The following is a 20,932-nucleotide window of genomic DNA, read 5'->3' as shown; positions in this document are numbered from 1 at the left end:
GCATTGTCAAGTGCTTGTTTCCCCCAAATATATTTTACACATGCTCATGTAGGCATTGTGCAAGTTCACTATTTTGCTACTTTTTTTTCACTGTTTGCAGAAGCGTAAAAGTGCTTCTTGCGCAAGATGTGAAGGACAATATCCTTTACATGGGGGACATTTTCTGTTAGAAATCCTAGATTTACTATATTTAGAAATGTGCTAAGGAACAGAAAGGAGACTGAAATAGCAGAGAACAAGGAATATTTGTATTGCTTGAGTGTCTGTAGTGTTTATAGTGTAGTCATCCATACAATTGGGTCTCTCTTATATATAGAGTGAAGAGTCACATGTGAAAAGGTGTGTACTCCAAAGTGTATGTGCATGAAGATGTGTACCCCTTGTGAAGGGTGTGACCCTTGATGAGAGGGTACATTACAATCGGAGTGTCTCTTCCATAGAATGTCTCTTGTGAAGGGTTGTGCCTCATAGGAAGTGTCCCGTCGAAAGGGCATACCCTTCCACAAGTGTCCATTCATCAAACCATCCATAAGTCTAAGATATAGAGAAAGGAATACGTCACAGATCGTGACATCCCCCCCCACTCAAAATAAGACCCTGGTGGAGATAATGAACTGATGTAGAAAATATCACGGTAAATTCTGATGTAGAAAATATCACGGTAAATTCTGAAAATACTGCTGTAAAATGTTAGGGTGCTGTGAGTCTTCATCAGATTGCCAAGTAGCGTCGGAGTCGTCCAGATCTCGCCAAAGAACAAGGAATTACGTGAAGTGTCGATGTCGAGTCTCTCGTTATCGATGGTCCAGAATACGCTTAGGAATAAGGAGAACATAATCGTCTTCGATTTCTGGGACATAATCACTTGCAGAAGGAATTGCTTCATCGCTTGGAATATACGTCGGTTGACTCTTTTAGTTTGGCCATCTGATTCTGGATGGTAGGCGGAACTGAACAGTGGAGTTGTACCCAAAGATTCGAACAGTGAAATCCAAAAGTGATTGGTAAACTTAGGATCTCTGTCGGATATGATATTCTTGGGCAATCCATGGTGTCGGAAGATGTATTGTATGAAGAGTTGGGCGATGTCCGGAGTCTGTGCATTGCTTTTGCAAGCAACAAAGTGTGCCATTTTGGACAATCGATCAACAATTACCATAATTTGAGTGTTACCTCTGGAGGATCGTAGTAGTGTTGTAATGAAATCCATGGAAATACTTTCCCAACTTTTAGTTGGAACTGGAAGAGGCTGAAGAAGTCCTGCTAGAAGTCGTCGGCTTGCTTTCATTTGTTGACAAGATAAGCAAGATGTAACCATTTTGATGACGTCGCTTTTCATATGAGGCCAGTAGTATGTTGCACTGAGTAACCTATAAGTCTTGTTGATGCCTGGATGGGCAGCATAAGGAACTATATGATGCTCTTTTAACAAAAGACGTCGAACATCCTTGTCATGTGGTACACAGACGCGATCTTGATAATACATAAGGTCGTCCGTATAAGAATAGGATGAGAAAATCTTCTATTCAGAAGTCGAAGATTGATCTTTTGAAAGAACTTGTATTGATGTGCCGAAGTCTTTATCATTGAAATACTTCCCTTTGAATGAATTCGGAACATCCACAAATAATGTAGGGATTACCATAGCTGATTCTAGAGTTAACCTGCTGAGAGCATCTGCAACTACATTGCGTAGTCCTGGAATGTACTTAATGGTCATGTGAAAGTTGGCCAGAAACTCAACCCAGTGTGCTTGTCGAGCGTTCATGACTGGTTGAGTAAAGATATACTTTAGAGAGTGATGGTCTGTCTTGACCACCGAGTCGGCTCCCATGAGATAATGTTTCCAAGAGCGATAAGCGTGTACAATGGTAAGAAACTCCTTATCGTAAACCGGGTATCGGGTTTGGATATCGGAATGTTTATGGCTGTCAAAAGCAATAACTCTGCCTTCTTGCATCAAGACTGCTCCTGTAGCGATGTCGGAAGCGTCGGTCATGTAAACTACTCGGTGCTTTCTATCAATTTAGACAATGGATTTTGCAGAGGCGTTTGAATGAAATTATTGCGAGTTGCCAAACACATATACTTGAATTAAGAGTTTGCAATTAAGCTGGAATTAAGACTTATACAGCTTAAACACAAAGTGACATCATTGGAAATTGCAATATGATTGAGGGGCCAAGACGACCCCCCCCTTATCCAGGCTCACTTTATTCTTGAAAATGGAGATACAAGATCAAGGTGCAATGCACCTTCCAAACTGATGAACTCAGTGAAAACCTAGGACCTAAATACAAGACTCAAGAGCATATGTACAAGGTAGACAACAAAAAGGAGGACTCCAAGTTCAGGTTTCAACTCTTGGCTTGCCCAATCCACAAGGAAGAAGCCTGCAACAGTCACCACTTACATCCAACATTAGAGACAAGCACTAGTTTCTAGAAAGATAGTAGAAACAACATGAAATAGTGCTGTAAATGAGATAAACTTGACAATACAGGCTCCCTTCGTGACTTGAACCTTTTGTAGATGAAGTCCTTGATGCCTCTGAAGCTACCTTGGGTGAGGAGAGTGTGGAAACGGGGCTGGAATGAGAACAGCTTAGAAAAATAGCTTGTAGGCTAGAGAGAGAAAGCTTTTATGGAGTGATAGCTGTAGAGAGAGAGTGCCAATGCTGATCCCAAGGGAGGGGATGTAAGAGAGGAGCTGCTGCTGTTTCAGAGGTGCACAGAAATGCAGATTTCTGCAAGGGGAATGGGCTGGAACAGTAGAGAGAGAAATACTGCAGCAGGAGAGAGAGAGGGGCTGTGGCTGCTCCAGGCTAGGAGAAGGAGAGAGGATGCTGCTGCTGTTCCAGAAGAGCTGAGAGGGGGCAGATTTTTGGAGAGGAGGGGCTGGAACTGTAGAGAGAGAATGTGCTGTTGTAGAGAGAGAAAGTGTTGCTGAGGTGAGAGAATGGCCTGGGGAGAAGCTGGCTGCAGTCAAGGAGCTGGAGAGGTTCTGCTGCATCATCCAAAAGGAGGGAGAAGAAAAGTGACGAATTTTTCATGTGAGGAATGAAGGGGAGAGGCCTTCTTTTATAGGCTCAGCCGCCCCCCCAGGCTTAGAGTGGAAGGTGGACACTTGTCCCAGATTTTTGGTGGGCTGCAGTCCCAAAGAGGACAGCCCACAACCCGTCCCAAATCTACCAGATTTGGGGCTAGACACTTGGCCTGCATGCCCTGCCACTTGCCATGCATGCTGCCACATGTGTGGGACAGGTGGACTGATCTGCCAGCTCAGATTCCATGTGGCAGTCTGCCACGAAAAAACTCTAAAATTTCAAAGTTGTCAGAATTCAATTCTAATCGCACCCACAGGTTCCTAACAGCTTGGACTATCTATTGACGTACTCTAAGGTCATAATTGAGCCATACTGAGGTCATTTGTTTCGTCTTATCTTGTATCTCCAATGCTGGCAAGCCCACACCCAAAGCTCAGGGAACATTCTCTTGAATGGTTGCTAGGTCAGTATGCAATCTGTGCATTTGATTGGTCCCATGTTTGGGTACTCAGGCGGGGTGTGGTTTCCAGATGTCCCTCTCAAAGAGAGGCCATCACTCTTGTGGGTAACTAATGCCCATAACCCCAAGCTTGCAAGGGGGTCCATCCTCAAATGGCTAGACCTAGTCCACCCTCAGATGCTAGACCTAGTCCCCATTGTCCGTAGGAAAACATTTCATTTCTTAATAAGCATACTATTGAAAAACAAAAAAGAAATAGTACCAAGCAAGGATACATGTTGAAGCAGGATGACATTAGCAAGTGGATACATGTTGAAGCAAGATGACATTCCCTTCGTCTTTCATTTAGTTGTCCTCAATTGAAATGCTTCCTCATAAGCATCCAGGATTTCAGGACACTCCTGAAATGTAGCTGTGTCCACCTATTGGGCATCAGTGGGGATGGGAGCCCTCTGAACTTCAAAAGGTACATCTTGCGAGTTGTGCCTCGATGTCATGTAGTGAAGTTATGGTGAATAATTTGCTTTGGGATCAACAAGATCTCAGTGTCCTCTACTTCAGGTGCATCGTCCAATGTGGGCTCTTGAGGTGGTTCCCCAATGAAGGGTTTCACCAAGCTTACGTGGAAGACATCGTGGATCTTTCAATGCTCTGGAAGTCTTAATCGGATTGAGACATCATTTATTACCTGCAACACCTAAAAAGGACCATAATATCGAAAGGATAGCTTGAAGTAGATGCGCTTTTTGCCCACTTTGGTTTTTAACCGGGCTTTCTTAAATTTCAATAAGACCCATTGGCCTTCTTTCACTGCAAACGCCCTCCATCTTTTATTTGCAGCTGCTCTTTGTTTCTCTTGTGCCTTTTGAATGGCATAAGCAGAGTCATAATCCTCCACGAATTGATCAGCGGCAAAGATTTTCTCTTTTGTTTGCATGAGTGGAGTTGGTAAAGATCTACCATATACAATTTCGAAAGGAGCTTTTCCAGTAAATGAATGAATTGTGTTGTTATAAGCAAACTCCACAAGAGGAAGGAATTCCTCCCAAAAGTTTTGCTGGTCGTGCACATAAAATTTCAGCAAATCCAAGAGTGTACTATTCGTAACTTCAGTTTGGCCATCCGTTTGAGGATGAAAAGCTGAGGAAAAACTTAGAAGAGTTTCAAGGTTCTCAAACAAAGCCTGCCAGAAGTTGCTAGTGAACTTTGAGTCTCTATCTGATACTATAGACTTGGGCATGTCGTGGTGTCTAAAGATGTGTCTAATAAATAAATGGGCAGCTTCAGGTGCCTTGAGATTCTTTCTGCAAGGAATGAAGTGGACTTGCTTGCTGAATCGATCTAGTATCACCCAAATCATGTCATGATTTTGATTGGTCCTGGGAATTCCTGTAATGAAGTCCATGGTGATGTGTTCCCATGGTCTCTCAGGAATGTGTAGGGCCTGAAGTAAACCCTTGGGTTTTCCTCTCTCATACTTAGCTTTTTGACATGCGAGACAAGCTGAAATGTAGGCAGCAGTGTCCTTTTTCATGTTAGGCCAGTAGAAAAAATTATCCATGGCTGAAAAAGTGGCCACAATACCCCTATGACCAGCATAGGGTGGGTTATGGCTTTCCTCCATCACTTTAGATCTAAGCTGCTTTGTGATACATAGTTTGTTCTCCATGAATAAATAGCCATCCCTGATGTGGTAGGCATGATGGGTGCCTCCATCTTTCAAATGTGCCCATGGCTGAGCAAAATCAGCATCTCCCTCATAGAATTCTTTCAGGGCTGTTAGCTCATCATGATAGGGAACTGAAATATGGTGAAGCCGTGGTCTACGAGAAAGGGCATCAGCCACTACATTCTCTTTTCCACGAGTATATTGGCTTTGCATACCTTCGTCTCCGTGGACGTCTCGAAGGAGATGGACTCCGATGATGTCGTCTACCTCGAGGAGGGGAAGAAGAGGATGATCTTTCCTCCTTGTTGGAGTTGGTGTTGTTCGCACGGCCTCTTCCTTGGGATTGGGGCCCTATGTCATGAGTTTTTGCTTGGTTGCTTTCCAACACTTGAACCTGTTGAGCAATGTTTGACAAGAGAGCACTCAACTCATGCAGGTTAGGAGGAGGGTCAGGTCCATTGGCTGCCATGATGACAAGATGACTCAATGAAGAAGAGACTCAACAAGAGAAAGCACAGAGTACAGGACCATTGCCTAAGCTTTGATACCAATGTAAACTACTCGGTGCTTTCTATCGATTCAGACAACGGATTTTGCAGAGGCGTTTGAATGAAATGATTGCGAGTTGCCAAACACATATACTTGAACTAAAGAGTTTGCAATTAAGCTGGAATTAAGACTTATATAGCTTAAACACAAAGTGACATCATTGGAAATTGCAATATGATTGAGGGGCCAAGACGGCCCCCCCCCCCCCTATCCAGACTCACTTTATTCTTGAAAATGGAGATACAAGACCAAGGTGCAATGCACCTTCCAAACCGATGAACTCAGTGAAAACCTAGGACCTAGATACAAGACTCAAGAAGAGCATATGTACAAGGTAGACAACAAAAGGGAGGACTCCAAGTTCAGGTTTCAACTCTTGCCTTGCCCAATCCACAAGGAAGAAGCCTGCAACAGTCACCACTTACATCCAACATTAGAGACAAGCACTAGTTTCTAGAAAGATAGTAGAAACAACATGAAATAGTGCTGTAAATGAGATAAACTTGACAATACAGGCTCCCTTCGTGACTTGACCCTTTTGTAGATGAAGTCCTTGATGCCTTTGAAGCTACCTTGGGTGAGGAGAGTGTGGAAATTGGGCTGGAATGAGAACAGCTTAGAAAAACAGCCTGTAGGCTAGAGAGAGAAGGCTTTTATGGAGTGATAGCTGTAGAGAGAGAGTGCCAATGCTGATCCCAAGGGAGGGGATGTAAGAGAGGAGCTGCTGCTGTTCCAGAGGTGCACAGAAAGGCAGATTTCTGCAAGGGGAATGGGCTGGAACAGTAGAGAGAGAAATTCTGCAGTAGAGAGAGAAAGATTGCAGCAGGAGAGAGAAAGGGGCTGTGGCTGCTCCAAGCTAGGAGAAGGAGAGAGGATGCTGCTGCTGTTCCAGAAGAGCTGAGAGGGGGCAGATATTTGGAGAGGAGGGGCTGGAACTGTAGAGAGAGAATGTGCTGTTGTAGAGAGAGAAAGTGCTGCTGAGGTGAGAGAATGGCCTGGGGAGAAGCTGGCTGCACTCAAGGAGCTGCATGATCCAAAAGGAGGGAGAAGAAAAGTGACGAATTTTTCATGTGAGGAATGAAGGGGAGAGGCCTTATTTTATAGGCTCAGCGCCCCCCCCCCCCCCCCCTCCTCCTTGGAAGGTGGACACTTGTCCCAGATTTTTGGTGGGCTGCAGTCCCAAAGAGGACAGCCCACAACCCGCCCCAAATATACCAGATTTGGGCCCAAACACTTGGCGTGCATGCCCTGCCACTTGCCATGCATGCTGCCACGTGTGTGGGACAGGTGGACTGACTTGCCAGCTCAGATTCCATGTGGCAGTCTGCCACGTGTCACTCCCAAAAAATCCTAAAATTTCAAAGTTGTCAGAATTCAATTCTGATCGCACCTACGGGTTCCTAACAGCTTGGACTATCTATTGACGTACTCTAAGGTCATAATTGAGCCATACTGAGCTCATTTGTTTGTCGTCTTATCTTGTATCTCCAATGTTGGCAAGCCCACACCCAAAGCTCAGGGAACATTCTCTTGAATGGTTGCTAGGTCAGTATGCAATCTGTGCATTTGATTGGTCCCATGTTTGGGTTCTCAGGTGGGGTGTGGTTTCCAGATGTCCCTCTCAAAGAGAGGCCATCACTCTTGTGGGTCACTAATGCCCATAACCCCAAGCAAGGGGGTCCACCCTCAAATGCTAGACCTAGTCCCCATTGTCCGTAACTGAACAGTAAGAAAACATTTCATTTCCTAATGAGCATACTATTGAAAAACAAAAAAGAAATAGTACCAAGCAAGTGGATACATGTTGAAGCAGGATGACATTAGCAAGTGGATACATGTTGAAGCAGGATGACAGGTCATGACCTCAAATGGAAGGTTTGGGTCAGCAATAGCCATAAGTGGTGTGGTAGTGAGTGCTTTTTTGAGTTGTTGGAAACTATACTCTATTTCGGGAAGCCATTGAAAAACTGCTCTGCTTTTTAAGATTTGGACATAGGAGCTACGATTTTGAAAAACTGATAGACCTTTGTATGGTAGAAGTTTGCCAATCCGAGAAAGGAGCAGACATCATGAACATTCTTGGGAGTAGGCCAGTTTCGGATTACCTCAATCTTCTTGGGATCCACAGAGATGCCTTGAGCTGAAATAACATGTCCCAAATATTCAAGTTGGGTCTTGAAGAACTCACTCTTCTCAATGTTGATGTAGAGAGAATTTGCACGGAGAACTTCAAAAACTTGGTGAAGATGTTGTTTGTGCTCATGTAGGGATCTGCTGAAAACGAGGATGTCATCGAGGTAAACGATGACGAATTTATCGAGGAAAGGCCTGAAGATGTCGTTCATTAGTGTCATGAATGTGGCCGGGGCATTGTTTAACCCAAAAGGCATGACCAAACATTCATAGTGTCCATACTTTGTTCGAAAAGCTGTCTTGTACTCATCGCCTTCTCGTATGCGAATTTGATGATAATCTGAACGAAGATTAATCTTTGAGAATCGTGTGGCGTGTAGAAGTTGATCAAAGAGGTCATCGATGCGAGGCAATGGATACTTGTTTTTGATAGTAAGCTTGTTGAGGGCTCGGTAGTCGATGCAGAGGTGCATTGACTTATTCTTTTTTTCCACAAGTAGTATAGGAGATTCGAAAGGGCTGCGACTGGGCCGAATGTGACCTTTGTCGAGTAGTTCGGTCACCTGTCTTTGGATTTCTTCATTTTGAGTGTAAGAAACCCGATAAGGAGGTTTCGACGGTGGATTACTATTGGGAATAAGTTCGATTGGGTGATCAACTGGCTGGAAAAAAGGTTGATTGAGGTATTCAGGAGGATCCTTTGTTGGTGTCTCCTCTACTGTTGTAACCAACAAAAGTGAAGTCTTTACTTGACGTTTACGAACCCACTTCTTTACTTGTAGGGTAGTGGCAACTGGGGTTGAAGGAGAGTCCCTAGAACTAGTTAGCTCAATAAGTTTTCCGTGGTGGACAAACTGGATAGTATGGCTGCGAAAACTGATTGATGGATCATAGTCGTAGATCGACTGTTGTCTGAGTATGACATCGTACTGAGAAAGAGGCATGATGTCGAATTTCAACTTGTCCGTATAATGTTGGATGCGAAAAGATAAGTTTTTTATCCTGGTGTTGCACAAGAAGGTAGTTCGATTTGCGAGTTCAATCTGATAGTCCATGGGACTAGGACTGGTGGTTAACCGAAGTTTGTCGACCATAGAACTAGCTAGGAAGTTATGAGAGCAGCCACTGTTGATGAGGATAGTGACCGTGGTTCCACGAATTGATCCTTGGACACAAAGTACTTGAGCGGCCAGGGAAGGTTCGGGGTTGCTGGCAAGGCTCATGTGGATGGTATTTGCCATTCGAACAGCTTTGCCTTTCTTGTCTTGTGCTAGGGTAGCATCTTCTGTTTGGGAAGTGCTAGGTTTCATATTGGAATTTCGCTTTGGTCGCTTGGGACAATCGAACCATCTATGGTCGCCTGTATAGATGGTATAAAGTCCTTTTGTGCTGGAGTTGTTCTTCTTATCAGTGGCCGCACCTTTATATTGGGGATGACGGTGATGACTTTGTGAAGAAGAAGAGGTGCGATCCTTGGAGTAGTGCTTCTGTTAAAATCCATCATACGATATCTGAGACTTGTGGGGATCTTGAGACTGTCGCTGAACTTGATAACCCGAGTTTTTTCTAAACTTGAGGTTATCTTGAGGGCGAGCACCTTTGGCCATAGTAGAGTTCTGTGTTCTATTAGCACTCTGCTTCCCTGTGTTTTGGAAATCTATAATGCGCTCTGCGTAAGCAATAGCGCCAGCTGTGGTGGTGATGTTTGCTTTGAGGACATCAATGCGTAACGAGGGATTTAGGCCTGAGATGAAAGCATGAAGGCGATCATCATCAGTTAAACCATCAATCTCCAGCACCAATGTGGTGAACTGAGAGATGTAGGAAGACAGGGAGCCTGTTTGCTCCAACTGTCTGAGTTTTGAACGTGCTTGGAAGTCCGCATTGGCAGGTATGAACTGCTTACGGAGCACGTGTTCAAAACGTTCCCAAGTTAACACACTTTTGCCGTCCTTTAAGCGTCGTTGCCACCATAGGAAAGCTGTATCCTTGAGGAGGGAGGCTGCCAAGGCAATCTTTTTATCTTCAGTAAGGTCAACAGTATCAAAGTACATGCACAGTTTTGCGAGCCATTGGTCAACTGTTTGGCGATTTCGTTGACCAGTGTAGGCTTCCGGAAGTTTAATGTCAAGTCTTTTAGTTTTGGAAGCTTGGAGTAAGCGGTAGAGGGCACGGAGTTCAGTGTTTTCTACCTCTAGTGGGAATGAGTCCACATAGTCGTCTGGTTGTGTCACGTCATCCTCTGTATGTGTGGTACTGCGAGAATCTTGGAGGAGTTGGACTTTCTGGACCAAGTCGGAGATGCTGTCCTAAAGCTGGAAAATTTAAAGTTGAAGTAGTGCTTCGCCTTGTAAGTTGACGTCAGGGGTCTTTTTTGGACTTGAGTCGCTTATCTCCGGAGAGGCTGCACGCGAGCGTTGCGACATATCTGAGATCCCTGTGAGAAAGCACGAACCTGCGCTCTAGTTTGTACCATTCCCGGAAGAAGAATGGGGCTGCTCCCTGAGGTTGCTCATGTTGGAGGGGGTAGGAGAAGCAGGATGGATCTAGCCGTGGAAATCTAGTAAAGGAGGTCCTGTCTGAGGTAACACTGGTGATGCCGAAATGGGTGTTATTGCTCGTGAGAGTACAGGGGTAGGTTGCAGAGTCCACGGATCTGAGAAGGGATAAGGATTTGCTGTTGGAAGTGGAGGATATCCAGGAGAAGGAGTGCCTTCAAAGTGTAAATACTATCTGAGGGAAGGTACATCCTGTGCAGGAGGATATCTCGGAGCTGAAGGAGGTGGAGAGTACCCTGGAGATGCTGAAGCTGAGGGGTAAAAGTCTCTCCAAAGATGGACAGCAAACTCGTGAGGAATATCAAGTTCTGGGTATCTACGTGTCTCGTGGAACACAACTTGGACTGTGCTGAGGAAGTAATGTAACTGAGATGCCTCATGCAGAAGGTATAGGATGTGGTCCAAGTCATTGGAAGGGCACGTGACACAGAAGACCCACGATGCAAAAGCTCCGAAATGGGCTGGTTGTGCAATCTGAACACGATATTGTGTGGTAGATGATGCCTGAGGTGTCCTTGAAGGACTGGGGAATTACCAGGGGTTTCCATGCTTTAAGGGGGAGGCTTTCATTTGCTGTAATTTGATGATGAACGTCAAATAACAATATGAAAGAGAATCCTTAGAAGTAGAATGGAAAGAATCCACCTGGCATAGATTAGATCTGCCAATTAGTTGCATAGCAAGGCTTGAAAATCTCTTGTCCGAAGGTCCATCGATTAAAAGGCGCCTGACGAGACTTTCAAAGCTGATTAAGGCGTGGCAGAGGCGATTAACAGAAGAGGGCAGATTGCGTGGAACCTGGCGCTGTCTTCTGCTTTGAGACTGTGCTATTTGCTGCGTACCATGGGAGTGCAGGGCTTGGCCTGCCGCTGTTCACAGGCTAAGGTGGCAACATGAGCCAGCGGGATCCAGGCTGGTCTGAATCAAGATGAAAAGGGCATCGAGGCTGCTGATCACAAGCAGGAGAGGCTTAGAAGCAATTCGCTGGCAGAGGCTTGAAACAAATCGTTGCATCTGGTGCTGTTCTTGCTTCCTGACTGATTTGCGGGCAGCAAAGGCTGTTGATTGCAGGTAATCATGGCGAATTTCTGGCACCTTGGCTCTGTTTGCAGAAATTGAGGCAGCAAGTTGATGATAGAGGCTGCAAAGGGGGTCTGTTCAATCACTAGGTCGTGCAGGCAGGTATGCAATAGGGTCGGTTGGTGCAGGCCATCGAGAACTATGCAAGATGGAGGCCTGACGAAGGGCACGTATGCGCCTATTGCTGGGTGGTGGTTACCCAAAAATTAAAACGTGGGTTTGGAGAACCCTTGGGTAGTCTAGGGTTAGGTCTTGGGTATAGGACTGGTTTTCCTTTTGAGCCCTTTTAGGTACCCTTTTGTAGGGTGCTTGGTGCCAAAAGGTGTGCCTATTCTAAGGGGTGTGACCCTTGGAATAGGTGTACCTTTTCATGAAGGGGTGTGACCCTGCTTAAAAAAAGGGGTGTCCTCACACGAAAAGATGTGTCCTTTTTTCCACGATGGGATGTGTCCCTTGGGTGAGGAGTCAAAACTCTTCATCAAAAGGTGTGTCCGATGGTGGAAAAGGTGCATCCCTTGGTTTTGGGATAGCCCAAGCACATCAAAAGACACGATTTTGGTCATGTCCATTCACATCAACTCGTGATGTGGGGGAGATGGAGAGGCCATTGATGACTTTAGGTGGGTTGGCGCTAAAATTTTTTTACGCTCATTCTCTCCATCTCTTCCATGCACAATGTGCGTGGATGCTCTGATACCACTGTAAGAAATCCTAGATTTACTATATTTAGAAATGTGCCAAGGAATAGAAAGGAGACTGAAATAGCAGAGAACAAGGAATATTTGTATTGCTTGAGTGTCTGTATAGTGTCTGTAGTGTAGTCATCCATACAATTGGGCCTCTCTTATATAGAGAGTGAAGAGTCACACATGAAAAGGTGTGTACTCCAAAGTATATGTGCATGAAGAGGTGTGTACCCCTTGTGAAGGTTGTGACCCTTGATGAGAGGGTACATTACAATAGGAGTGTCTCTTCCATAGAATGTCTCTTGTAAAGGGTTGTGCCTCATAGGAAGTGTCCTGTCGAAAGGGCATACCCTCCACAAGTGTCCATTCATCAAACCATCCATAAGTCTAAGATATAGAGAAAGGAATACGTCACAGATCGTGAACAACTGGATGAGTGAAAGCCCCGAGTTGATGTGTGTGGAGAGGAGTGTGCAACTCTTCTTTTATATAGGTCAAAGCATGGCCTCAAGCTGACCCATGTTGCAGGGGAAGTGGCTTACCAGCAGGTGAACTGGATAATACATATGCAGGCCGATCTGCCATGTGGCCACATGCTAGATTAGCAGCCGATTGGCTTCCGACATGGCACATGGCGTAATGCCACATTATTGCTGTGTTTCAGCAGCCACACTGCCATGTCATCATGTCAGGCTGCTAATCATGAGCCAGTTTGTTTTGTGGCTTAATAGACAGCCTATGACGCTCTCCATATATCAGCCTATCTATCTGACTGAGATGGCTGAACCTTGGTGTTATGTGTATCCATCAATTTTCTGTGCTACTGCTCATGCTTCTTGTTTGGGGCCTTACAGGTGAGCATCTAATTAGGCGAATATCCTGAGAGGGGATCATTGGATCTCCAACCGGAAGGCCATGTTAAGAGAGAGTACTGGTACAAAGCAGGAGCAGATTGACCCTCCCTCCACAGAATGGAGGAGGTAAAACTGGTGGGGAAGGGTGTAAAACTGGTTTTGGGGGGAACAGTTCAAAGAGATGCTAAGAAAGGAGTTTTGGAAGTGTTTTGGGTGCTGGCACGTGACAGGGGGGGGTAGACTCTTCACCAACAGTGGTGCAGCACGGGGTTGCAACTGTTTAGATTCAATGTCAAAGCAATGTTTGCTGTGGTGTTGTGTGATTTGGTTGGCCTTTTAAGTGCCATCAGCAAGGGGTTTGATAAATCAAAGTTTAGGAACTACAGATTTAAACATCATGTGGAACATTGATATGCATCTCCTGAGAAGAGAAACATATTTTTAGTGCAAGGGTTGCTGATTCTGAATTTGATTATTTGCACGCCTAGAAGCTACTTGGTTCAAGAGTCTACAGAATTACCAGGTGTTTACTAAGCGATTGACTTTATATTTATGGAGTGCTCAATTGATGGTGTGCCAACCTTGTGTAGAGAGGCGATGGTAGTAGCACTTCTGGCGGCAGGTGCAGCTCCAGGGGCAAAGACTGATCCTACAAGTAAATTTCCAGCTGGACAAACTCCTGCTGATTTGGCTTCCATTGAGCGACACAAAGGAATCGCTGGATACCTTGCGGAGTCATCACTTACAAGCCATCTTTCATCCCTGAATATTAAGTCAAGAAGGATTCAAAACACTTCAGCAGGTGTAATGGGTGACATAGCAGTAGAAACAGTGTCAGAACGGACGATTGTTCAGCCTGGTGCTGGTGGATCTGAGGATCAGCTCTCTTTGCAGGATTCGCTTGCTGCTGTACGGAATGCTGCTCAGGCAGCAGCTCGTATTCAATCAGTTTTTCGTGTCCAGTCGTTCAAAAAGAGGCAGGAATCTGTTCAGCATCAGGAGGATGAATATGGAATTTCTACTGAGCAGGCACGGTACATTGTTGCTGCTCAAAAAACGCACAGAAGCAGTTTAACCTATGGTGATGATGAAGTCTCTCAATCTGCAGCAATACGCATACAGCAGAAATTTCGTGGTTGGAAAGGCCGCAAGGATTTCCTTATTTTTCGTCAGCGCGTTGTCAAGATTCAGGTATACAGACACTGTTAGTTCCTTTCTTCTTTCCTCAGTTTCAAGCTCAGCTAGTTTGCATCATTTTTATATAAAATTTGGACACTTGTAGAATAGCCAAAGTGATGGGAAAGATGCCCTTTATTGAACATAGGGTATTGAGAGGCTTGTGTAAGTGGAGAAGCTGCAATGGTTCTTAGATAAATTATTGTTGACTCTGACTCCTTTTTTCCCCACCAGGCTCATTTCAGGGGACACCAGGCTCGTAAAAACTACAAGAAAATTATATGGTCAGTGGGAATTGTTGAGAAAGCTATCTTAAGATGGCGTAGAAAAGGCAGAGGTTTACGTGGCTTTTGTGCTGATGGATCTGCTAAAAATGGAGCAAAGAACGATCCTTTGGGAAGTGATGGGGATGATGACTTCTTGAAAGCTGGGAGAAAACGGATAGAGGAAGGATTGGAGAAAGCTCTTGCAAGGGTGCACTCCATGGTTAGATCTCCAGAAGCTCGAGAACAATATAGGAGGCTACTGGAGAGCTACCCAAAAGCGAGGGTAAGATATTTTCTCCCTGCAACTTGTTTCTTGTAATCCTAGCTTTTGTCGTGGCTGGGTCTGTAATTGTCTCAAGCTGATAGTAATTAGGTGCATAATAAATGGGTTTCATTATTCATTATGATATGCATCATCCTTTGGATGCTGATCGCACATTTAGGGATGCCATACACTTAGCTTGGTTAGGAGTTTTATGAAGTCTGCAGCTGTTTTGTTTTTGTTTACCATAGTAAGTTTGAATATAGCCGTCTCTTTCAGTTATAACTGTGCTTTCACACCCTTCTATGGTCACTGCTTTGTAGTAGCTATGGCAACCAAACAAAAGAGTTGTCAATGAGTTACCCTTGTCTATGTGATGTATGGATAAGAGGTTTAATTGAGGTGATCTATGAGTTGAACTTGAGCTTACGGGCAACTTAGCGGAGTCATTAATGTCTATATAGGAGTTCTGAGACCAGTCCAATATCACTCCGCTTGGAAGGTAGAATTACTGGCTACATTATAATAGCTGTTGGTCGTCCACATACAAGGTTTCTCTTATAATCATACAGAAGGAAGCTATTAGCTGTCCATAAGGACCTTGGATTTGGTTTGTTTCAAGTCACTTCATCCTCAGCCTATTAAGCTGAATGCAATTCTGTATACTCATGTGCATGATGGGATATATTGTTTTGTTATACATGTATCTATTTGTATTGTACTCAATGCTGTTTGTTTATACGTACAAACCCTTGAAGCAGCTTGAAATTTCTACAGTGTGCTCATGCCAATGCATGTTCTATTATTTGCAGTGTTGACACTTTGATTCTATGAATGCCCAGGTTCAATTTGAAGGGGATGCTTATGACACATCAATCAATATCAAAAGCACGGAGCATACAAGATACAGTGAAGATTATCTAATGTCTATAACAGATCAATAAGGAGCACCCTTAGCTTACGTAAATAGTATTCCATAGCATCATTAACCCTCAGTAATTTTTGCAGCGTGTAAATTGCTCAAGCATTTGTAAGATGCATCTTGAATTGATGTAATATATGTAGATGCCAGGCCTTGTATGAAACAGCTAACGTTTGTTATTGGAAGCAGCCAATGATTGTAGCTTTCACATTGTCAACACAATTTTCTCAGTAGACCCATCAATACAACTTTACAGGGGCCTTCCACAAATGGCCCTTTTCTAAACTTGTTCGTGGAGAATTCCCTATAGTTCTGAAGGTTGAACATGTTGGGCTTCGCTGTTACTTTAACACAAATATATATATATATATATATGGAAAGCAGTTGCCATTCAAAATGCAAAAGGTTGCATTTCAAAAGACTCTGATCAGTTTTATTCCCTTATTTTTTTTCGGTCTTTCTGGAGTAAAGAAAACAAGAGATGCAGTAACCTATAACAAGGGGGCCGAATGGAAGAGGAAACTTCATATAGATTGAAGGTGAGAATAAGGGCCTGAAAATTTGCTAAGCAGGAAGACGTGATCTTCCTGTTCTTGTATAAACACTCCAAAATTCAACTTTTTAATTTTGGCTTATACAAAGTACAGAGTGATTTTCTTCGTCATCATTATTCTTTTATTAATTCCTGTCAAGATTGTCTGGAACTACATGCTATTTATCTGTTTCAAATTTTGACGGAATGTAGGGACTTGTGCCAGGGTGACAATTCATAGTGCAGTTTACTTTGTGGATGGGTATTGCATGTTTCCTGATATGAAGTTCCAATAGATTTATGTTTGGACTTCTGGATGATTGGCGTGTTGGAAGAAATGGCTATTTTGACCAAGTAGCCATTTGATGATGTTCTTAGAGAGGTGGATCTGCAGGTATTCTTTTGGGAAATTTGTATAGAGTCACCAATCATCTAGGGTGGACAATGACAGACCTATGTTTGAACTTCTGGATGATTGGCATGTTGGAGAACCCTAGTTTGACCAAGTAGCCATTTGATTGGGTTCTCGAAGAGGTGAGTCTGCATGTATTCTTTTGGAATGTTTTATAGAATCTTACCGACTACTAGAAAGTAGTTCTATGGCTGGAAAAAGATGCAGCATGAATAGTAGAAGATAGGAAAAGTGCCTCAAAGGCCAAGTGCAAATGCTTGTTGAGGATAGCTTTGAGAGTTGGCTTTGATGAAATGTATTTGGAGTGTTTAATCCTCTCACTTGCAGAAGGAGCCTGACAGTAATATATGGGGGGAAGAGACATAGGTTCTTTAAAACCCCCACAGAGAGGATGAGAAACACCCTTCTGACCTTAGGATTCGGGAGAGACGGGATCTGGCTCAGCAAGAGCAGCAACAACTACTAGATCAGAGAGCTAAGTGCCGTTATCATGCTCTGGATGCCTTTTGGGTTTGGGAGATGCAACAAAGATTTCTTTCCTATTATGGGTTAAAGACACGGGAGGGAGAGTGTTACACAACTTGAGGACTCCCGTGAGACGCTTCAAACGGAGAACACAGGTTCTTGGAGAGAGGGGTCTGCAGGTTTTCGTTTGGGAATGTTGGATTGAACCTTATCTATCATTAGAAAGAGTTCTATGGGTGGAAAAAGATGGGCCTACTGAACGAAGAGTAGAAGACCTCAAGCGCCAGGTGCATATGCTTGTGGAGGATAGCATTGAGAGTATGCTTTGATGAAAAATATTTGGAGAATTAAATGCAATCTCTTGCAGATGGAGCCTGACAGAAATAATCGCTGGAACACGGGGCACATTATTTCCCCTCTACAATTATTGAATAGGATTCACATGCACAAATCTTGATAGGATTCCATGTAATCCCCTACCGTGTGAATCTTACTGGTCTGAACTGGAAGGCGAACAAGAGTGGCTGGGTTCTTGAGCAGTTTGTCTGGCAAGCAAGATTGCACATTGCTTTTCCTATGTCCTGCACATTTGTGTGCAGGGGTCCCCTTCCATTTGTGTGCACTTGCAATAGTGCTTGCAGAGCAGTGTGCGATTTTGGGTTCAACAATGTTGATCTTTGGGTGTAACTTGCATGAGCTGCAGGTTGTGTTGCCTAGGATGCAATGCAGTAATCATGCAGAAAGTTTGTCAACCAAGTTGCACTTGGATCCCCTCACCAACCCTTTGTTAAAGAGGCAGCTTGAGTCACAGTGTTGGAGGCATATTGAATGGGATCTAATTCGATAAATCAGTATATTGGTGCAAAATGTTTATGCAGGGAGCATAGGGAAGTTTTTCCCATCTTGCACTCTCCTTGAACCTTGTGGCTGAATTCGGGTTATCTATTTGAGAATCATCCAATGGATATGGGATGGTTGTCGGTTGTACTTTAGTTGCACTGTGTCGTCACACTCTAGAACCAATAGACATGCTTCTAATCTTTCTCCTGCACGGTTCCTCTCCTTGTAGATCGTTGGGTACATTCTAATACAGCTCGCCCTCTCTCATGGCAATGAGAACACACGCCCTCTCACTTTTTCCTTTGGAGGACCTTGTTGCGTCCCATTTGCTATCAATACTCCCGATCAATTCTTCTCCTACCTACACTCTTTCCACCAAGTAGGAATGGTATGACTTCTCTAGAAAGCTTGACAAGGAACAAAACTTTAGTAAGACCTTTACAGCTTAAGTAACTTCCAAAAAAACTGAGGACAAAAAGCTAGTATTTTTCTTGGTTAGGATGTTCTTGTAAAAGGACAATCATTTTGATACTCAGAAATATAAGGTATTGTTTGTAGAGACGGATTTCTACCTATTTTTCATCAGAATAGTGCAAACTATGTGGATTTTTAGGTTCTTCAAAAATCTTGGTGACCAAGCATCCTATCTGGTTATGTATGGAGCCAAGCAAATCTGTGGTCGAATATTTGCACTAGTCAGCCACTATGAGAGTAGTTTTCTGAGTTTTGAGTGTCGTAGATTGTCAGATAATATTCTATTTCTGCACAAAGCTTGGAGCCTTGTGAGCTTCCTGATTTTTTGGGGTTCCAACATGTATTAGGAAAGGGTGAGATTGAGAAAGAATGGAGAGCTACTCATTCATTCAATTGTAGGGAGTAAGGGTTGAGATATAATTAGGAGTTTTATGGTTGAGAGATTAGATCTGAGAGTGGGAGAAAAGGGTCTAGAAAGTGGAAGTTGATGGTGGGAAGAGTAGCTCTAAGGGGGAGAAGGAGAGAATGAGACGAAGAGCACCATGAGCATAGATGATTCAATGAGACAACCATTGGGAATCACAATGGCTAGGCTGTGGTTGTCATGGTCTAAAAAGAACTCATATTGTCACTACAGAAAAATATGACACTTGGCATCGAAAGGGGATTATGGCCTTTGTGGTTAGTATCGAATTTGTGTCAAGCAACGAAGCCTTGTGGTGGCAAGAGTATTTGAAAGCGGGGGGGGAGGGTTCAGGGTAGATTGAAAGAATCATAGGGCTAGAACATGCTCACGCATTATTAGTGTTGAAAGAGCATGTGCACTAGGAGTGAGAGTGCCCAAGGCTGAGTTGAGAACAAGTACACAAGAGTGAGTTGAGCACAATACCAACGAGTGGGGGCTTCATTCCATATGGATTGTTTATGTATGAGCCTATGCACCTAACAAAGATTTCCTCTCTCATGAAGACCTTTGACCAAGATGTGCACTTGTTGCCTAGGTGATACCTTGAGGGTGTCTTGCTATATCCTTTGCTTCCATTGATGCTTCTATTTCGGTGTCAAGTACTCTCTTGAGCTCTCTTTATTACACACAGAGGTATGCAACTACTGCGTATACATAGTGGTCTCATGTTGACCACATTTGAATGTACTTTACCATGGTTGGCTCTTGACTGCAATGAGCCACAAGCTTGGGATAGTCGACCAATGAATATGGTTTCCTTCTTTGGGCTTTCTTTGAGCCTTCTCGACACCCAATTCAACAATGATTGAAGCTACTATGGAAATAGAAAAAGACCTTCTATGGAAGTCGAGGAAGACCTTCAAGCATGGAGGAAGAAGCCACAATTGACCAACTTTCCAATGTGACAGTGGCAAGAAGATTCTCCAATGGTGGAGGACTTGGCTTACTATATTTTCTTTCCAATGTGACAGTGGCAAGAAGATTCTCCAATGGTGGAGGACTTGGCACATAGCCCATGAGTACATCGAGAACTCCAACAAGGCCTCTCATCACCTTCCTCACCCTTGGATGTTCCCTCCCATCATATCCACATCACCTTCCTCATCCTTTGCCTCATCATTGTTTCCTAGCTTTCATGACTCCATACCTTGTGTATCTTGAGCTTATCATTCCCTCAAGCTATTCAACAAGACAATTAAGCTTAAGGACCCTAGGCATTGACTCCAGTAGATCCTGCCAAAAGTTGGGGCACTCAAGGCCTTCAGGACTCATAATTCATCACCTCATAATTCTCTCAAGTTGCTTAGCATCTAATGCCTTGAACTACTCCATATATTTTTCCCTACTTTGCCACCTTAGCTTGAGTCTCTAGCTACTTTAATCTCATAGCTCTAGCTCATATATGAGTTACCACTTTGCATTTGGTCATATACATCCGACAAAGTACCTCTAATGGAGCCCGTAAGAATTACTTGAGATACACTCTCAATCTTGCTCATATTATCTTAGGCCTCTTGCATTATAAGCATCCTTGAATTGAGCTAATAGCTTCAGTTAATCAATCCACATTGTCATCAACTCAAGTCTTTTACTACATCAACAAGATATCAAACAAATGCTACATCAATGCATTGCCCCATGGTCAAGGTTTAGTCAAATCTAACTACAATTAAAAACCAAAGGTCCTTGCGAAATTTGGTTAAGACCTGACGAGACTTCAATGACACATCATCAAAGAATATACGCTTTGAAAAGGAATTGCCATTTACATATGGCTTCCAAAAGACAAAATGAGATCCATTTAAAACCAATTTTCAAAGGCCATTTCTCAATCATAGTGAACTCAAAATGAGGATCATTCTCCATCAAAAGACCAATGCTTTGGGACTTTTCTCAAGGGAAGGACATAATATTTTGGGGAAGAACATTGGTTTTTCAATGAGGATTCTTAACTCCTCCATATGAAACCTCTACCAATACCAAGATCAACCTAATGGAGCCTACTGGAGCAAATCATTTAAACTTTGGGGCTCCCAGAAGGGTTGGAAACCCTAATCACCAGAAGATTCAGGTGGCCAGAAC

General features: G+C 43.7%; 1 protein-coding gene across 1 annotated transcript in view; it reads left to right on the top strand.

Annotated features, from left to right (window-relative positions):
- Positions 1–16,296, top strand: part of LOC147901106 (calmodulin-binding transcription activator 3-like) — a 74,012-nt gene extending 57,716 nt beyond the window's left edge. Inside the window, exons 10-12 of the mRNA XM_087376115.1 lie at positions 13,626–14,226; positions 14,446–14,760; positions 15,582–16,296. Coding sequence (XP_087232241.1) covers positions 13,626–14,226; positions 14,446–14,760; positions 15,582–15,683 — 1,018 coding nt within the window. The 3' untranslated portion in view covers positions 15,684–16,296. The remainder of the gene's footprint in view (positions 1–13,625; positions 14,227–14,445; positions 14,761–15,581) is intronic.
- Positions 16,297–20,932: the final 4,636 nt, after the last annotated feature.

Source organism: Dipteris shenzhenensis, chromosome 6 (assembly GCF_047967505.1).
Source record: "Dipteris shenzhenensis isolate YYH24624 ecotype China chromosome 6, Dip_SZ_1.0, whole genome shotgun sequence".
In the NCBI taxonomy this organism is placed as follows: Eukaryota; Viridiplantae; Streptophyta; class Polypodiopsida; order Gleicheniales; family Dipteridaceae; genus Dipteris; species Dipteris shenzhenensis.
This window is presented reverse-complemented; position numbering and strand designations above follow the sequence as displayed.